The sequence below is a fragment of the Bos indicus genome, chromosome 11, assembly GCF_029378745.1.
Source record: "Bos indicus isolate NIAB-ARS_2022 breed Sahiwal x Tharparkar chromosome 11, NIAB-ARS_B.indTharparkar_mat_pri_1.0, whole genome shotgun sequence".
Taxonomy (NCBI): Eukaryota; Metazoa; Chordata; class Mammalia; order Artiodactyla; family Bovidae; genus Bos; species Bos indicus.
The window spans coordinates 62,627,323-62,646,289 of NC_091770.1; the positions used below are offsets into that span (position 1 = coordinate 62,627,323).

Genomic DNA, 18,967 nt, shown 5'->3' on the forward strand with positions numbered 1-18,967 from the left:
CTGCAGCTGTGCATTATTCAGTAATTCATTTACTCATATATTCAATCAATAAATCTTTGCTCTCAGTTTCACTTCACTTGAAGAAGAAGAAAGACAAGAATCTGCTCTCAAGGCTCGTACCCTCTGATGTGGAAAAGCCACACCAGGTAATAAACAAGACAATTAAAGATGAAGGGAGAATGTGGATGCAGTGCAAGAGCCCTAGCTGGAGCCTATATTAGGAACTGTCCCTAATGGAAGGTGACATTTGAGTGAAGAATTTAAGAATAAGAAACCCAAAGAAGTGCCTGGGGAAACACGCTCCCCCAAGAGCAAGTGAAAAGACCCGGAGGAATGAGTGTGCTCCACTGTTGGGAAAACTTCAGGAAGGCCAGTTTGGGCTGAAAAGCAATGAGCAGGGGGAGGAATACGGCCCCCAACTAAAGGTGGAAAGAGAGGGCCAGTTCCCACAGGGCCTTAAAAGCCATGGAAAGGAATTAGGGTTTCATCCTAAATACCATGAGAACTCACCACGTGATTTTAAGGAGAGTCAATGGTACATGATTTATGTTTATAAAAGACCATACTGACAACGTGAACTCAGCTTGGAAGACAGACCTGAATTACAGTTTACAAAAGATGTGGCTACTCTCAGATTCTTGGATGATGCCCTATTTTAGCACTGTGCAGTAATTTCTAAGGGCTTTGGGGTGAACTGTGACTGTTTTATGAGCTGCTATCAGGGCACTGAGAATAAAACCACACTGTAGATGAAAACCAACACTAGACCTCAAGAAACACGCATCCTGCCCGTACTCAGAAAGTCTACCCACCCTCTCTTCTCACTGAGCTCGTTCCTTGTTATTTCTAACTATAGAATATCACCCGACATTGGATAGTTTGTATAAATCAGCTAAAGCAACCCTTAGTTATAGCTTCTCTAGAGTAACTGTCAGCTGTATCACTTTATGAAATGGGATGACACTTCTGCCCGGTCCTGGCTACAGCATCAGTCTGTCAACAGTGACTAAAAGAGAAGTCTTCTGAAAGACAATAACTCCTGCCTTCCAGAGAAGGGCATTTTGTAAACGCAACGTGCTTGTCTGTTTTTGATTTTCTCTTTCAGGCTGGGTGAGAGTCTACTCACTGAAGACAGGCTGTGGAGGAGGGGCCTGCCCAGGAGGAGAGTCCAGATCCAATGGGAAGAGAGGGGTGGAGCCTGGGAACTGCAAGGAAGTGGAGGAGCCTGGCGGGGGAGGAGCTGGGATTACTGGGGAAAGTGCCCAGGAGACTGATGTGCAAAGTGGGCATTACTGGCCAGGAATAGAGTTTTGTGAAGGAAGATTCTGAACCAGTCTCAAGGAGGACATCTGTTAGCACAGAAAATATCAAAGGATAGAAATTTAATATGTGTATCTCTGCCTCAGTCATCTGAAAAAAAAGAAGTATGAGGTTCTCTTCTGTTGATGGCGTTTTTACTGGCATTTAAATCAATGGACTCAAAAACAACCAGTTAGCTAGTTTGCTTCCTATCCTGAAGTTACTTCCATCTATTCCTGGTATTAAAATGAGGACTGGCTTTTAAGAAAGGCTGAAATTTTCCCCCCTTCCCCACTCCACCTGGCCTTACACACACACACACACTCACACACACACTTCACATACCAAGTAAGTAAGTAAGTGTTAGTTGCTCAGTTGTGTCCAACTCTTTGCGACCCTATGGACTATAACCTTCCAGGATCTTCTCTCCATGGAATTCTCCTGGCAAGATACTGGAGTGAGTTGCCATTCCTTTCTCCAAGGGTCTTCCTGACCTAGGGATTGAACCCAGGTCTCTTGCATTGCAGGCAGATTCTTTACATCTGAGCCACCAGGGAAGCCCCATTTTTTACACACACACACACACCACATACCAGGCAACCATGAAAAGTCACACCTAACTCCAAAGCCTCCTGAATTTATATGATGTGTGATATGCTCAGTCGCTCAGTTGTGTCCTACTCTTTGCAACCCCATGGACTGTAGCCCACCAGGCTCCTCTTTTCATGGGATTTTTCAGGCAAGAATAGTGGAGTGGGTTGCCATTTCCTTCTCCAGTGGATCTTCCAGACACAGGGATCAAACATGTGTCTCCTACATCTCCAAGCATTAGCAGGCAGATTCTTTACCCCTGAATCACCTGGGAAGAGCCCTAAATTTACGAATTCCAATTAATTCTTACATTCAAGAGCAACACTGAGCCAGCCATGGCCAAGGTTGTGAATGAATGAAATATGATGAGTTTAATCACTGTAGATTACCAATTTGAACTTCTGCAATTTAAAATATTTTCTTCAACTCTTCAATTAATCTTTCTCTATGGGATAAATTAATCATTTGAACAATTTCAGGCCTAAAAATCAACACGTTACCAGCTAAACTAAATTTAAATAGAAAATGTGTTATCTGATTGGAAGTGGAATGAAACCAGCCTCTGAATTCAAAACACTTTATTTTTATTTTCTGGGCTATGCTGCCATGTTGGCAAGGGAGCTCTCAGACCCATTCTGGATACTGTCAGATGGGATAGGCAGTATGCAGGGAGGGGTCTACAGTATGAGGAAGGAGAGATGCCCTAAAGAGACTCATATGGAAAAGGAGGGCAAATATTTTAAGTATGTGTATGGTTGTTTGGGGCTTTTTTAAGGAAGTAAAAAATGATCCTAATTACAACTAAAACAGAGCCCAGCTCAATAAAGGATTGTTCAACAAATAAACGAAGTCTGTTTCCTCTGAATCTCTTTGGTTAGTCAAATTTGGATGCCAAGTTTAAATTCCCAGGTCCCTCCTGGCTGGTGGTTTGTTCAGAAGCTGCCTGTGTTAATCCCACCTCTGTGCAGTTCACCTTTTAAGAAGTCTAGAAATCTGTGTCACCCAAACATATTTCCTCTAAAAATCAAATGACCACCTGGCAGCCTGCCTCTGGAGTTTTCCTGTGCCCATTAGTCAGGATTTCCAGCGGACTGCTAAATCTGAACCTTCATCTGCTTCCATGCAGCCAAGCCAAGCAAGTTTCCATGAAACTACCAGAGCAAGAAACCCTTTATGCCACTTGATGACAAGAAAATAAAATCACAGAGGCAATAAAAAGGAGGACTATAAACCAGCAGAGGAAAACAGAAACCTCATGCATAAAGTGAAATGAGGCCTGGGGCTCCGTCACGTAGTCTGGCCACATTCCTTATTGGTACAAGGCTGGCTGCGCACAGATCTGACTCTTGGAATTACTTAGAGGGAAGGCTGGAGAGAGGGGCACACAAACACAGCCTTGGCTCTCAATACCCACACAAAGCCTGTGCCTTAAAATACCTTTCATTCATGCTGCCAGATGCACAGGCTGGAAGAAGCGTTCTTTTCTGTTTCCCAGCAGAATGCTTTTTGCTTCTGTTACCTTTCAGCAAAGACTCCTGTTGCCTTTCACAGGAGTGAGCCCACTGGGGACCTGTGAGCTCCCAAGGTGTTTCAGACATGATAAAGGGCCCACAGTGCCATCCCTGGAGTAGGAAGCAGTGCATAGCTTTGAAGCCCTGAATTCCTCCTGGGAAATGGGCTCATTATTACCTTCTTCAGCCTGGAGGTTTTCTGAAATCAATTCTTCCTGAGCTAAATAATTAAAATGCAAGCAGCTGTCTGGTTCTAGTTTCCTCATAAATAAACTGAAAATAATGAAATGCTGGAAACTGGCACTGATTGCCAAATTTTATGGTTGTCCCCTAATTACACTGGTACAACACAAATTTGTGTGTGTGTCCAAAATAATTATTTGAAAACCATGACCAGAGTTCCTAGAATAATTAAGAACTTTAATCATGTATTGAAATACAGAAAAAGAGCTGATAAATGTTTGCCCTCCTATCTAACTAGGTAAACGAAAGAATGCTGAGTTTGTATATTTTCTGCCTAAGTGATTATTTATCCTTAGCAGAGACTGGCCTGACTAAAACAATTATGGAGCGTTGAAAGCCTGACCAGCCTGTAAAATGGTGCATTATCTTATTCCTCAAAGTGGGCTGCAACCACCCTTTGGGGTATGGGACAGGCAGGGAATCCGGCCACGAGATAAACAGGTAAACATTTAGATGCCTCAGTTTTGCTGTATTTATGAGTGTGGGGAGCACATCATGTTTATATCAAACATAAACATGGTGATATTATGGAACAGATTGCAAAAGTCACAAAATTTCTCAATATTACAGACATTTTGAGCTGGCAGCTACATTCATACGGGTCTTCTCAGGTCCTCCTTCATTGTAGAGGTTCTTTGTGGAACCATTTAAAGTACTCCCATAATATCAGGAAGCAATGACTTGTCAAATAAAAAGGCAAATGTTTCTGATGTACAAGTTTCTACTCTAGATCAGACTGGATAATTATATATATATATATATTGCTTAGTCGTCTCAGATGTGTCCAACTGTGAGACCCTGTGGACTGTAGCCCACCAGGCTTCTCTGTCCATGGGATTCTCCAGGCAAGAATACTGGAGTGGATTGCCATGTCCTTCTCCAGGGGATCTTCTCAACCCAGGGATCAAACCCAGGTCTCCCGCATTGCAGGCAGATGCTTTACCACTGAGCCACCAGGGAAGCCCATATACACATATACATATACATATACATATACACACACACACATATACATATTGGAGAAGGAAATGGCAACCCACTTCAGTTAGACATGACGAAGTGACTTAATATACATACATATAGGAGTAAAAGGAATCTTAAAGGAAAAATATCTATTTCTGCTTTATTGACTATACCAAAGCCTTTGACTGTGAGGATCACCACAAACTGTGGAAAATTCTGAAAGAGATGGGAATACCAGACCACCTGACCTGCCTCTTGAGAAATCGGTATGCAGGTCAGGAAGCAACAGTTAGAACTGGACATGGAACAACAGACTGGTTCCACATAGGAAAAGGAGTACATCGAGGCTGTACATTGTCACCCTGCTTATATAACTTATATACAGAGTACATCATGAGAAATGCTGGGCTGGAGGAAGCACAGGCTGGAATCAAGATTGCCGGGAAAAATATCAATAACCTCAGATATGCAGATGACACCGCCCTTATGGCAGAAAGTGAAGAGGAACTCAAAAGCCTCTTGATGAAAGTGAAAGAGGAGAGTGAAAAAGTGGGCTTAAAGCTCAGCATTCAGAAAACGAAGATCATGGCATCTGGTCCCATCACTTCATGGCAAATAGATGGGGAAATAGTGGAAACAGTGTCAGACTTTATTTTTGGGGGCTCCAAAATCACTGCAGATGGTGACTGCAGCCATGAAATTAAAAGATGCTTACTCCTTGGAAGGAAAGTTATGACCAACCTAGATAGCATATTCAAAAGCAGAGACATTACTTTGTCAACAAGGTCTGTCTAGTCAAGGCTATGGTTTTTCCTGTGGTCATGTACGGATGTGAGAGTTGGACTGTGAAGAAGGCTGAGCGCCGAAGAATTGATGCTTTTGAACTGTGGTGTTGGAGAGGACTCTTGCAAGGAGATCCAACCAGTCTATCCTAAAGAAGATCAGTCCTGGGTGTTCATTGGAAGGACTGATGTTAAAGCTGAAACTCCAATACTTTGGCCACCTGATTCAAAGAGCTGACTCATCTGAAAAGACCCTGATGCTGGGAAAGATTGAGGGCAGGAGGAGAAGGGGACGACAAAGGATGAGATGATTGGATGGCATCACCGATTCAATGGACATGGGTTTGGGTGGACTCTGGGAGTTGGTGATGGACAGGGAGGCCTGGCGTGCTGCAATTCATGGGGTCGCAAAAAGTCGGACACGACTGAGTGACTGAACTGAACTGAAAGCACCTTTTAGATAACTGGTTCTCAACTGGAGGCAAGTTTGCCCTATCCCACTTGGGGACATTTTACGTCTGTCAGTGCTGGGGGAATTTCTGATTGTCACCATTTGGTGATGGTGCGGGTAGCACTACTGGCCTCTCTACCCCCGACTGGAAAGAATTTCTCAGCCTAAAGTGTCAATAGGGTTGAGGATGAGAAACCCTGCTGCTGCTGATGCATATACATACACACAGATAGGAAACGAGTGGTCTGAAGGTCAAAGTCAGCCACGTGTAGAGAAAGAAGGCAGTCTCTGCAGACTCGCTTTGGGGGGAATGTGGAAGGGGCTGCTATACATGTGGTCAGAGATATGCCAGCCCCTCCAGAAACCTGTGGTAATCCTCCCAATGGGAGTGACTCCCCCAACTTGTTACTTGGGCTGTAGATCTAAGGCCTTTATTATCTTATCTCCTGCATTCTACATAGGTTCCCAGAATGACCTGTGAGCTCCTGCAGGACAACATCTATGCATTTTCAAATATCTCTTCGTGGTGCACAGTATCACAGCACCTAGCCTTGCTCATAATATGGTTGCTGAACTGACATCAATGCTATATTCTTCCCCCAGTATTAGAAATTCTACATGCCTGCATTTGAAAAAAAAAAAAACCATATTAAACAGGAAGGAAAGAAAGACACTTCCCCTCTACTATTTCCATCTGGGAAGATCATTTAGCAAAGTCTGTCTTCAAAGAGCCGTGCATACTTCTTTTTTGATGCTAATCATGTTTGACTGCCTCCCCCACGTACCTTAGCCTTTTTATTAGTCTCCAGCAGTAGTGAAGTTCACTCTTGCATTTCATAAAAGGGTCACAGTCTTGGTTAATGTTTTTTAGACACAAATGCCCATAATTAAAGCCCAGAGCAAAGTTTGCCTGTCTTTCTTTGTACAACTCTTTAAAAACTCAAGCTCTATATTTCATTTATTTGCTAATGAATTTCCCTATAAGGGATGGTTTGACTCTGCTCAGCTTTAATTATAACAACAATAACAAAAAATTCATTTAGGCTTTCTGCTTGCTCTCCATGTTCAAAACTATTCTATAGAATGATTGAGAAGGAACAAAGCATTTTTGGAATAAAAGCAATTTTCCAGAATAAAGTGTTCTGGGCAGGCTCAGTATCTTCCTGTTTTTTACACTCTTAAAACATAAGAAATGTAAGACCTCATCTCAAGCAATCCAAGTATCTTCAACTCCACTTACAATGTAAATCAAAGCATTATTCTTCACCCTACAAACTACTTATTGAAAGATTCAACCCAAGATTATTTTCATTCAAAAGCACCTACTCTCAAACCATTTACATTTAGATGGTATTTACACAGCTTTTCAGGAACCAGAAGAACTTTTTAAGAGCTAAGGAGGAATGGTGAATGAGCCCAACCTCTTAATTTTGCAGAGAGGTAATTGAGGCTTAGAAGTCGATTTGAACTCTCCCAACTACCTAATAACAACGGCTAGCTCTTATCAAGGGCCCACAGCTTCTCATATCTTCAGCACTTCTACCGTGTCTGAGCCACCACGATATCTTGCTCGGATTGGTGCAGGAGCCTCCTAAGTCCTGCATATACTCTGCTTAGGTCAACAAAAAAGTCCTCACTGAGGTTCCTTAAAAAACTAAAAGTAGAGTTACCATATGATCCAGCAATCCCACTCCTGGGCAAGTATCTAGAAAAGACGAAAACTCTATTCTGAAAAGATACGTGTACCCCAGTGTTCATAGCAGCACTATTTACAATGGCCAAGACATGGAAGCAACCTAAATATCCATCAGCAAATGAATGAATAAAGAAGATGCATTATGTATATACAATGGAATATTGCTCAGTCACTCAGTCATGTCTAACTCTCTTCAACCCCATGAATGGTAGCCCACCAGGCTCCTCTATCCCATTGAACTGCCCTGGTAAGAATACTGGAGTGGGTTGCTTTCCTCCTCCAGGGGATTGTCCCGACCCAGGGATTGAATCTGGGTCTCCTGCATCTCCTGCATTGGCAGGTGAATTTTTTACCACTGAACCACCTTGGAAGCCCACAATGGAATATTACTCAGCCATAAAAAGAATGAAATAATGCCATTTGCAGCAACATGGATGGATCTAGAGATTATCATAGTAAGTGAAGTAAGTCAGAGAGAGACAAATATCATGTGATATCACTTATCACTTATATGTGGACTATAACAAAAGCTATAAACAAACATTTGTATTTACATATTTACAAAACAGAAACAGACATAGAAAATGAATTTATGGGTACCAAAGGCGAAAGGGGTGGAGAAGGATAAATTAGTAGTTTGACTTAACAGATACACATACTATATATAAAATAGATAAACATCAAGGTCCTACTTATAGCAGGGAAAAGAATCTGAAAAAGAATAGATAGCTGAATCACTTTGCCATACACTTGAAACTAACAAATATGATATAATCAATTATATTTCCATTCTTAAAATGATTTTAAAATAATAAAAAAATAGAACTACAAAAAGAATCCCCACAAATTCCCCAGTGCCTGATACATGGCAGGCCTTCAGGATGTTTGTGAATTTGTAAAGTGCTTACTATATGCCAGGTACTAATCTAACGAAGGTATGGGAACCAATTACCTAATCTTTCCAATAACACAAGATAAGTGCTATTGTCATCACTGCTGTCATCTTGGATTCACAGATGAAGAAATTGGGGCACAGAGAAGTTTAGTAACTTGCCCAAGACCACCCAGCTAGTTAATCATAGAGCCAGGATTTGAACCTAGGGCACAGGCTCTTTAACTACCACAATGTCCCTCTTAGCTTAGCTAATGTATCCCTCTTAGCTTAGCTAATGATGAAAAAAAACATCAATGAGTCTTCCCTATACCAAGCTCTCAGAAGTTGAAATATATCAAAGTGCGCTTAAAAAACATTGTTTCCTATGACTGCCTAACATTTTAAAATAATCAATAAGGTGTGATTTTTGAACTAAGACTGGTAAACAAGAGCAAAAGTGTGAGTCACAACTGTGTTGCACTTCAGTCTCGAGTTCAGAGCATACAAAGGGTATGACTGTGGCTTACAGTCGTGTGCAGGTAATTCTCCCTACTCAACTGAGATTACCATGATTAGCTCTGGTCCATAAAAGGAAAGCTAAGACACAAAAGCCTCAGTGATGTTCCAGGCCACACAGTCAGCAACCATGGCAGGAAAGGAGTCTCTGAGGGCCCCTCTGAGGTCACACATGTTCTCTGATTATTAAGTATAAAACACCAGGGTGATGCACACAATGGAATGTTTAAGCCAAGATGTCACCGAATACAGAGTACGTTGATACAGCTTTATCTGAGAAGTTACATAATCGTCCTAATGTGGAAACACCATAAAGGAATTTGTGACTTGGAATGAGGAGAAGTGCACTCCCTGGGAATCACTCCTCAAAGCGTATCGGGAGATGTTCAGTGAGAAACCCACTCCCCTAGATTGAGCAGGTGACTTGTAAAAAACAAACAAAACAGCCCAATGAAGGCTTTCTGAGGGCAGGCACTGTGCCCAGTTCAATTTAATGAGACTTAACCAGACCCCTGGCTGAAAACAGTCTCCAGGGACCCCATCTTTTCGCAGGGCAGGGAGGTCTATTCTATATTCAGTCTCCTGTTATATAAAAGTCCCTACTCTGAGTCCTCTATGCCTCTTGCTTTTAGGTCAAATATTTATTTATGAAAGCCCAGAGGCCTTTCATTATCTTTATACCCTGGAAGGTTCGAAATGAATCTTTTCTCGCACTTCGTTTAAATTCTTTGAAAGAAATCTCGAGCTCTGGAATCCACCTCCACCTCCAATCGTCCCTGGATCTCGGCCTCCACTGTCCCACCTGCCCCCAGGCGCAGCCAGAGAAGGAAGGGGGTGGCCGGAGGGGAGGGGCGGGGATGTCACAAGCACCTGTCACCTGGCAGGCCCCGGCCTCACCTCCTCACCCCCGGCCCCACCCACCCTGCCGCAGGAGAGGACCGACCAGGCGCCCGCCCCCTCGCACGCCCCGACACTGGCAGGCCAGTCCCTCCCGCCCCAGCCTCCTGCCGCCGTCCAATGGCCGAGGGGCAGGGCAAGCTGAGCAAGCCGCGGCAGCCCAGCCGGGTCTCCGCCCTGTTCCCGGTTCCCGAGCCGGGCCCCGGCGGCCTTTAAATGCCGCCCTAGGCCGACACGGCGCGGCCCTCGCCACCTTTTTCCTCGGGCGGCGGCAGCGGCACCCCGAGGAAGAAAGCAGCTTAGACTCTGCAGCTCCGTCCCGGCCGCGGCGGCTGCCTCCGACCTTGGGGCCCGCGCCGCCTCCCCCGCCTCTCCCTACTCCTCCTCCTCCCCCTCCCCCGGGCCCCGCTGGCCCGGTCGGCGCCGGGCCCCCGGGCGTGCGCGCGCGCGTACCCGCGCGTGTGTGCGCGCCCCAGCCAGCCTCGGACCCGCGCCTCCGCCCGGCGCAGGACCGCCCCGGGATCCCCGCCCGCGCTTCGCGTCCCACGTCCCCCGCCGCCCGGCCGCCAGCCGCGCACCCCGCCGCGCCGCGCGAGAAGATGGCGGGGTCGGTGGCCGACAGCGATGCAGTGGTGGTGAGTGCGGGCCAGGCGCCCCCTTCCCGCGGCCCGCACGGCCCCGCCGCTGGCTCCCGCCTGGCGGAGGCCCAGCCCCGCGCCCCCGGCGGGAGAAGGCGCCCCAGTACCTGGTTAGAGGGAGCCGGCTATGCGCGACCGGGGTCGGGGGAGGGCTGGAGGGGTGCTCCGTGGGAGGACCGCTGGCTGAGTGGAGGTGTTGGGGGCGGCCTGCGCGTGGGGGTGAGCTACAGCCCACTCCGCACCGTGCAGCCACCGGCCAGGTGTGAGTGTGCGCGTGTGTGAGTGTGTCCGGCGCGCGCGCCCCGTGTCCGCTCCCCCCTCCACGACATCCCGGGGATTCCCCCTTGGAAATGGGTCCTAGCCGGGGGCTCGCGGGAGAAGTTGAGCCGGGCTGCTGCACTCCAGCCACGTCCTGGAGGACAGGCCTTGGCGACAGGTTCTAGAGGCGTTTGCGGTTGGAGAGGAGCCTGCCTTCCTCCGGAGCGGGGCTCTGGTTCTCCAGGGGGCCTCGACCTTCATTTTGATCCAGATCTGAAGGGTCTGGGGAGCATCAGAGGCTTAGCTACCTGATAGAAAGGACGGGTTTGGTTCCGGGGTTTTCTGCGGGTATTCGGTGTACTGAGCCTATGTTGTGGGGAGGGTTGCTGGATTCCTCCAGATTTGTATAGGTTCTTCCCCGCTCCCGCTAACACCCACCTCCGAAAGCCTTTGGAAAGCCAATCTGTGTGCTTCTATTTTTAGAAACTAGATGATGGGCATTTAAACAACTCCTTGGGCTCTCCAGTTCAAGCCGACGTGTACTTCCCACGACTGGTAAATGATTTTGTTCCCTCTTCGGTGTCTGCCTGTACCCTCTTGTTTCTAATTGCATTTTCAAATGGGTCAAGTCCTAAGGAACTGAGGGCTTGGCTCTTCCCTAACAGGCTGTGAACTTTGCTTCTGCTCTCATCCTCTACAGATCGTGCCATTTTGTGGGCACATTAAAGGTGGCATGAGACCAGGCAAGAAGGTGTTAGTGATGGGCATTGTAGACCTCAACCCAGAAAGGTAAGGCAGATTCCTTGTCTCCTATGATGCTGTCAAAAATCTTGGCTTTCTCTGCCCACCCAAGCCAAATGAAAAATACAGAGACAGAGTTTGGAGAAAATAAAAGGGTGGCTTTAATCCTCAGCCAGAGGAGGGGAGAGCAGGCTAGAGCCTCAACAACTGTGTGCCCGTCCCATGAGGAATTGGGGGGGGGGGGGGGGGATGATTATATAGATGAGGTCAGTGATGAGGAACAAAGGTGTGAAGGTCTTGTATTCGTCTTCCTTTTGGATCATTTCAAAAACAGTCATAGACTAGCCATCAGGTAGCCCAATAGTTGGGCGCATTGTCTTGCATGAATTGTACTGTGGCCTCCTTTCTGTAATGCAAAAAGAAAGGAAAAGAACTGTGAGGGGCCGTCTGCAAAGAGAGTGCTGTAAAGGTGAGCCCCAGACAGAATGTGATCGGCATACCAGGTTAGTCTTGATTACCTACTACAGATCAGGAACAGTTAAAGTGAAAAAAAGAGCTCAGAAAAGGGCAAGAGAAAAAACAAAACAACTTTTCCCTCTTTTTTCACTACAACACTTACACCTATCCAGCAGTTACGAGGTCCTGCTCACTCTTGTTGTGGCTTTCTGCTGCTCTTCCAACCCCTGTGGCCAGTGTTACTCTCGTTGCAAGTGCCAAGAAAGTACTATGTTCCCATGAAAAGAATGTGTATGAATTTCAGCAGCCATTTCTCTAGACAGCTATTTATATCAGAGATTATAAATATAGACCCACATCATTTTCTCTTTGACCCTTAGGGAGGCCAAAGGACTTTTTTTTTTTTTTTTTAATGTTTTTCAAACACAGTGCTTGGAGTAAGAACTATCAATATAAATGAGAACCAAACTACAAGATACTGTTTCCCTTAGTCAGTTTCCCCTGGCTGTTTTTGAGTCTTCTGAAATGGGTTGAAACACAGATGTGTGGGTAGTTTGGGGTATCTGAAACATCCACAGTTAGTTACTTTCATCTCTATCAAAGTTTTCTCCAGGGCCCCCTCCTGTGGGTAACAAAATAAACTAGTTTGATTGTAATCCTACTTATCCATGGTCTATCACACCCCAACCCCTGCCCTGTGGAGAGTGGTGGCCCGCTAAAAGCTGACAAATCCAGAGAGGAAGAAGGAAATGGGAGCCTGGGTCTTTGTTAAGTGTTATTTTGCTCAACTGTGAATAAATGAGATGATTTTCTTTTCAGCTTTGCAATCAGCTTGACCTGTGGTGATTCAGAAGATCCTCCTGCCGACGTGGCAATTGAACTCAAAGCAGTGTTCACAGACCGACAGCTACTCAGAAATTCTTGTATATCTGGGGAAAGGGGTGAAGAACAGTCAGCGATCCCTTACTTCCCATTCATCCCAGACCAGCCATTCAGGGTGAGTACCTCGAGTGCTCCAGCTCCAGCCATTGGCAGGTTGGTGATATTCTCATCTGAGATGTGCCAAGAGTGCTTTAAGCGGCCAGAACTTTTGCATGTCCAGGGAATTTGTCACCTGATGGTGAAAAAAAGAAAAACGATCAAAAAGCTCTGTTTGCTGATATGAATTAACAGTCAGCAGTAGCTCTTGGTTCTGTTTAGCCAATACATGTAAATAAGCCCATATTTACATGTCTAGATTGTTAAGAATAAATACTTCTCTGTGTAGTATTCAATATAGTACTAGGCATTTAATAGATAATTGTCCTAAGCTAACTATTTAATAAATATTAATAAATACCTAGAATTTCTTTATTTTTTTCAACCTTTAAGTAGTATCAGACCATATCAGTTATACCTTTTTTAAGACTAGAGCGATTATTATTTTATTTTCTCTTGTTCCCTTTGCTAATGAGGACTAGCAGTGCCGTTGCTCCCCTGGGCCTCCCTGGTGGCTCAGATGGTAAAGACTCTGCCTGCAGTGCAGAAGATCCAGGTTCCCTAGGTGGGGAAGATCCTCTGGAGGAGGGCATGGCAACCCACTCCAGTATTCTTGCCTGGAGAATTCCATGGACAGAGGAACCTGGCAGGCTACAGTCCATAGTGTCATAAAGAGTCAGACATGACTGAGTGACTAATACTGGGTTAAGTGGCCTCAGTCTACTTCATTGTCACAGGCTGTGTGGCTGATAGATTCCTTCCCTTGGGCTGGAATGAGTATAGATTTGCTCCCCACTATCTGTCAGGCAGTAAGCACAGCCCAAATTTCCATTCCCATCAAATAGCACGAGCCGCACCTTCCTCTATGAAGGACAATGCCAAGTAAAAGATGCAAGTCAGTAATGTGTTAGAAAAGAATTTACTGACCTGTCGGACCTGGTGATGAAGTATCTGCGTTATACTTTGTTGTGCTTAGTCGCTTCAGTTGTGTCTGATTCTTTCCAACCCTACAGACTGTAGCCCAGCAGGCTCCTCTGTCCATGGATTCTCCAGGCAAGAATACTAGAGTGGATTGCCATGCCTTCCTCCAGGGGATCTTCCCCACCCAGGGATCAAATCCGTGTCTTTTACATCTCCTGCATGGGCAGATGAGTTCTGTACTGCTAAGCTACAGGGGAAGCCCTATACTTCGTTAACATGCATCATAATAATGACAACTTGGTTAAGAGCTCCCTGTTTCATATATACCTAACAAACCAGAGCTACCCTTAACCTGTTGCTCCTCATCTAGAAATGTACAAGGGCCTTATGAATAAGTCATAATTTTTCTTCCCATCTTACAGTCTTGGGGGGAAAGAAGAATCTATGACATTCACATCAGTGATAGAAGAGAGACTAATTGCCCTTCTAGCATAGCCTGGGGAAGGTACCCCTACCCTTCTCTAGAATGATAATGACCCTGAGGCTCCCCTGAACTGTGACAGTTTCTTAATGGTGACTCTTAATGCAGAGCTCATGAGTGTGAGAAACCAAAGCTTCTGCCAAGTCGAATAACGCTCCCCAACAACAAAACTGAGATGGAATCAGCCCTTCTTGGTGACATAATTTTAGTAATAATATGCATTAAATGTGACTAATGTCACATATGGAGTCTCTCCTTACATGATGAATACAAATGCTTTTAATAAATACATAGTGCAAAACCAGTGATTAAACTCTGTGGTGACTTCCTTAAGTTAGAAAAAAGAGGGAGAAAAAGCTTTTACCATAGGGAATCAGTATTTTTGTTTGGCTTAACAAAGCCTTGTTAATTACACATCCTTGGTCCAATGGTAATTACTGTGTATCCTTCTCTGCTTAGTGTTTATCTTGTTTGAGTGTCCAAACTGTTATTACGTGCTCCTAATGGGTACCTGCTCTGCCTTGTGAGGGGCTTCTCTGAAGGTGGGATAGAATTGTTCAGGGGATGAGGATGGAGGCATTAAGTACCATATAGATGAATCTATACCACTTTATATCACTTTCTGGCATGCAATGAGAAGGGAGAAATAGTAAGGCAATTTTACATCCTTCAAGGACATTGAATAGTGTAGAGCAATGCCTCCCAAAGTGTGTCCCTCATTCCAGCAACACCAGCATCATCTTGGAACTTGGTGGAAAAGCACATTCTTAGACCTTACCCTTGACCTACTAAATGGAAAATTTGAGGGGGGTGGAGCCCAGCAGTCTGTTCTATAGCCTTCTGTCTGATTCCAGTGCACTCTAGAGTTTGAGAACTACTGAGGATGTTGCCTTTCTCTAAAATGAGGTATTTGTTCATTTTTCCCAGCAGAGTTCATTGAAATTATGAACTGAGGGTTTTATTTTGTTTTTTTTTCCAGGTGGAAATCCTTTGTGAGCACCCACGTTTTAGAGTGTTTGTGGATGGACACCAGCTTTTTGATTTTTACCACCGCATTCAAACGTTATCTGCAATCGACACCATAAAGATCAATGGAGACCTCCAGATCACTAAGCTTGGCTGATGTTTAAACCATGTCTGTTTCAAAGAGCATCAGGTGCCACAACTGCCTGACTGTTGATCTGGAAGAAGTGTCCTGGCAAGGTCTAAAGACTTAAAAAGAAAACAAAAAGGCAGACTTCACTGTCTCTTCTTTCTGTGCAGTTTAAACCCAAAATGACTTCAACGGTGGTTTGCCCTTAGGAAGCTATCGGAACTAAGACACCGAGCCATTATTCCCAGAACAAAGTAATACATTTATGCTGGATTTTATTCAGACTAAACTGAGATGGATTTGTGACGATTTGTGATCTGGTAATAAGTTATTCATCTTTTCACAGCAAGGTGATATTTGGAACAAAAGTGCTAAAGACTTAACAACAACAAAGACGGTACACAGAAATCAACTCATTTCTGCACTGAAGTGGAATTGTGTAGCACAACCAACATTTTAGTCAGGGTATTTAACATAGAATGTAGGTTGTTCAAGGTTTTTTTTGTGTTTTTTTTTTTCTTTTTGCACAGCATAATGTTAACTCAGATTTTTTAAGCTTTCTTGTAGTTATTTATTTCTACTCAGTGTATATGTTAGAGATGATTAATGTCTCAAGAACAGCTTGTTATGAACTTTTGAATGTACAATTATCTTAGGTCTGAGTGGGGAAATTACCTATTACAGTCATGAGAAGGGTGAGTTTCTACCTTAAAGAGTTGAGTCTTATCCTCCTACCCCTAAACTTAGGATCTCTTGATATAAATTGCTGTAAGTGCTTTTGGGAAAACTTTGCAACAGTTCAGCAAGACTGCTTTTCAAGTTATTGATGATTATGTAAAACTCTACTTACATTGCTTTTTCTCCATACTGTGAAATTAGCACAGTATTGGCTTCCTTAAGACTAATTAACTACTTTTCACTGGATCTACATAATAGCTCATCAAGTTGTTATTAAGCTAGTCGAAAACACATTAAGAGGTGATTGCATCGATAGTTTTAAAAATGGACTATTATATACATTTTTAAAGGTATAGTGTGAAAATGATTTGGGAATGCAATGGAAAGCAGAAGCAAATGGCCCCAAATAACTTACTTGGAAATAATTTATATCAACTTAAGCTGTTAGCTCATTGTATCACTTTTGTTATGCGACCCTCACCAATCCCTAAGCAATGCCTTTGGAGCTTCAGAGTGGAAGATGCTTCCTACTGTGTGGGCTCTGCTAAGATAGTATGATAAAAAAAAGACCCAACCTAGGAAATGATCCAGTTAGTTTATCTGAAAAGTTAACTCCCGAGACTCTAGGTCTTTGAGTCCAGCCAATAGTGTGAACGCTCCAATGGGAGTTTCCCTGTACTTGTGGAACTGATTAGACAGCAGGGAGTCTCCAGGAAAAGCCTGCAGTGATGCACACGTCACTGCAAGGCAAGGGATGGTTGGAGTCCTGGGTGCTGGATTTCATAAACTGCATTGGCCTTGGAGAGAAGGACCTTTGGCATTGCTCTGGTCAGCTAGTTTAGGGGGGTAAGGGGGTGCTGGGGTGGGGGTGTATTTATATATAATTTCGGTTTTATTTGTACAGCGTCTTGTTATGACACGTCCTTGTCCTGCTTTGCTTTTGAGTTTTTTTACACAACATGCAGAGGCACTGAAGTGGCCAGATCATTTTCACGTGTCAAGAATGTAGACAGTGTTTCAGTACCAAAGTTTAAGAAAAAGCAAACTAAAATCGTGAATTATTTTATAGGTGATATATTTAGATTCTCCTCAGCTTTGAAACTGTTTAGCACAGTTCCATTGTGTTACGTAAGAAGATGCTTTACCCAACAAGACTGGCTGAGCATTGAAAGGCTTTATGTCCCAGCTGACTTAACCAGCCATATTCAGCCAGGAGGGCTGTGCTCCGGCTCCGGGTATCTTGAAGCCCGTGACTAACCTTGTGCAGCCACTAGATTTTGTCAGGTGTTTGTAGAGAGACCTGGAGGGCACCCTGAAATATATTGGTAGGGGTTTTGTTCTCGTTGTGGTAGAAGACCCCCCCCCACACACACAACAGGAGGTTTTTCTTTGAGTGGGCATCCATTCCCGCTCACTGCATAATTCAGCAGAAACGAGAGGAGCTGGGCGTGTAACTGTTGGAACTGACCCTCTTCTCTCTACCCATTAGCTAACTGGTTAGCAGCCAAGCCCTTAGGCAGCTTAGTGTAAAGATACACTGTTAACCCTTCACTGTTCTGTGGGGTCAGTGAGAACCTCTTGGTTAAGCTTATTGAAGTTTATCTGAATGATGTGATAGTTTGATTCAGGTATAATTAAGTTAGCAGGGGGCTAGTCCAGCTGTATTAATCATTAGCTGGAAACTGGAAACTGTTCATATCTTCTCATCAGCATGTGAGGGCTAAGGTGGGAATTCAGGATGAAAAGTGCAATTTTAAGCTTCACAGGAAAGCATTTGGGTGTGTAAGGTGTTATTTCTGACCAGAGCCCTAATTCTGCAATATGACCAAAACCAAGGAACATAAATAACAATCAGGCTCTGGGGGAATAATAAGCAGGCTTTAGACAATCTGTTCATTTCTGCATCAAAATTGGAGTGAATGTATGTATCTATTTAAAAGTTAATAGAAGTGACTTCTACTTTCTGGGCTATCCCAGAATTGTCTTAATTTTTTAAAAAATTTGAAACCCCATTTCAAATCATGCCAACCTTAGTTCAAAACCTCCAAAGGGATCATTCTTAGAATTGTTGATGATTTGTTAAAATGACAAATCCTTTCATTTGTATTAAAAAGAAAATATCCAAAAAGAGGGAGGGAGCCCTTTTGCCTTGAGAGAAACACCCTTGGCATTTTCCAGCTACATTATTAATGTAGAAATAATGTTCCTATGATGACATATTTTCAAAGAAACACTTTCTTATTTACTGCGTGGTGTAAAATGTTGCTAAATGTGTTTTAGCGTTATGATGTCACTGCTGAAAGTTATTTGCACTATAATAAAGGAATTTTCTACAAAATGGTTTCCAATTTATAAGGTGCTAAATTTGGTACCAGGTGTGATGTACTTGGGCTTCCCAGGTAGCTCAATGGTAAAGAATCCTCCTGCCAATGCAGGAGACACAGTAGACTCAGATTCAATCCCTGGGTTGGGAAGATCCCCTGGAAAAGGAATTGGCAACCTACTGCAGTATTGTTGCTTGAAAAATCCCATGGGCAGAGGAGCCTGGCAGGCTACAGTCCATGGGGTTGCAGAGAGGTGGACGGGACTAAGCACACAGGACATGATGTACTTAGCGTGGACCATCTGGTAGCACAACCGTCCCGCCCTCACACACTCACTCCAAGACCACTTGTTTATGTGTTGCCCACATTAAGGAACTGATCCAGGGAAAGTGTCTGAGGGGGCCTCAGAGACCTAATGAGTTGTGTGTGTAATGGGTTATTTTAAAATACAATTTGCATATGGTAAATTCACATTTTTCTTGATGTGCAGTTTTATGAATTTTAATACATGAATGGATTCACATAACAATCACCTCAAACAGGATACAGAATTGTTCCATCACCCCCAAAGCCACC

At 44.2% G+C, this 18,967-nt stretch overlaps 1 protein-coding gene and 2 long non-coding RNA genes across 4 annotated transcripts in view; 1 reads left to right on the forward strand and 2 right to left on the reverse strand.

Annotated features, from left to right (window-relative positions):
- LOC109566210 (uncharacterized) overlaps positions 1–11,149 on the reverse strand; it is a 154,532-nt gene extending 143,383 nt beyond the window's left edge. The window contains exon 1 of one of the 2 annotated variants that reach the window (XR_002181764.2): positions 10,569–11,149. This is a non-coding gene — a long non-coding RNA (uncharacterized lncRNA). The remainder of the gene's footprint in view (positions 1–10,568) is intronic. The other variant, XR_011569300.1, reaches the window with a different exon arrangement.
- LGALSL (galectin like) lies at positions 9,954–18,389 on the forward strand. The gene is made up of 5 exons (XM_070798875.1): positions 9,954–10,458; positions 11,203–11,274; positions 11,420–11,508; positions 12,736–12,913; positions 15,276–18,389. Exons 1-5 carry the CDS (start codon positions 10,423–10,425, stop codon positions 15,417–15,419), a joined length of 519 nt encoding a protein of 172 aa, XP_070654976.1. The 5' UTR covers positions 9,954–10,422; the 3' UTR covers positions 15,420–18,389.
- LOC139185794 (uncharacterized) lies at positions 11,598–12,205 on the reverse strand. The gene is made up of 2 exons (XR_011569299.1): positions 12,080–12,205; positions 11,598–11,866 (listed from the first exon to the last, which is right to left on the reverse strand). It is a non-coding gene; the product is annotated as an uncharacterized lncRNA (long non-coding RNA).
- Positions 18,390–18,967: the final 578 nt, after the last annotated feature.

Coding starts and splice junctions, on each gene's coding strand:
- LGALSL (XM_070798875.1), top strand. CDS start 10,423: ATGGCGGGGTCGGTGGCCGACAGCGATGCAGTGGTG. Junction 11,275..11,419: donor ACGTGTACTTCCCACGACTG/GTAAATGATTTT, acceptor CATCCTCTACAG/ATCGTGCCATTTTGTGGGCA. Junction 11,509..12,735: donor GTAGACCTCAACCCAGAAAG/GTAAGGCAGATT, acceptor TTTTCTTTTCAG/CTTTGCAATCAGCTTGACCT.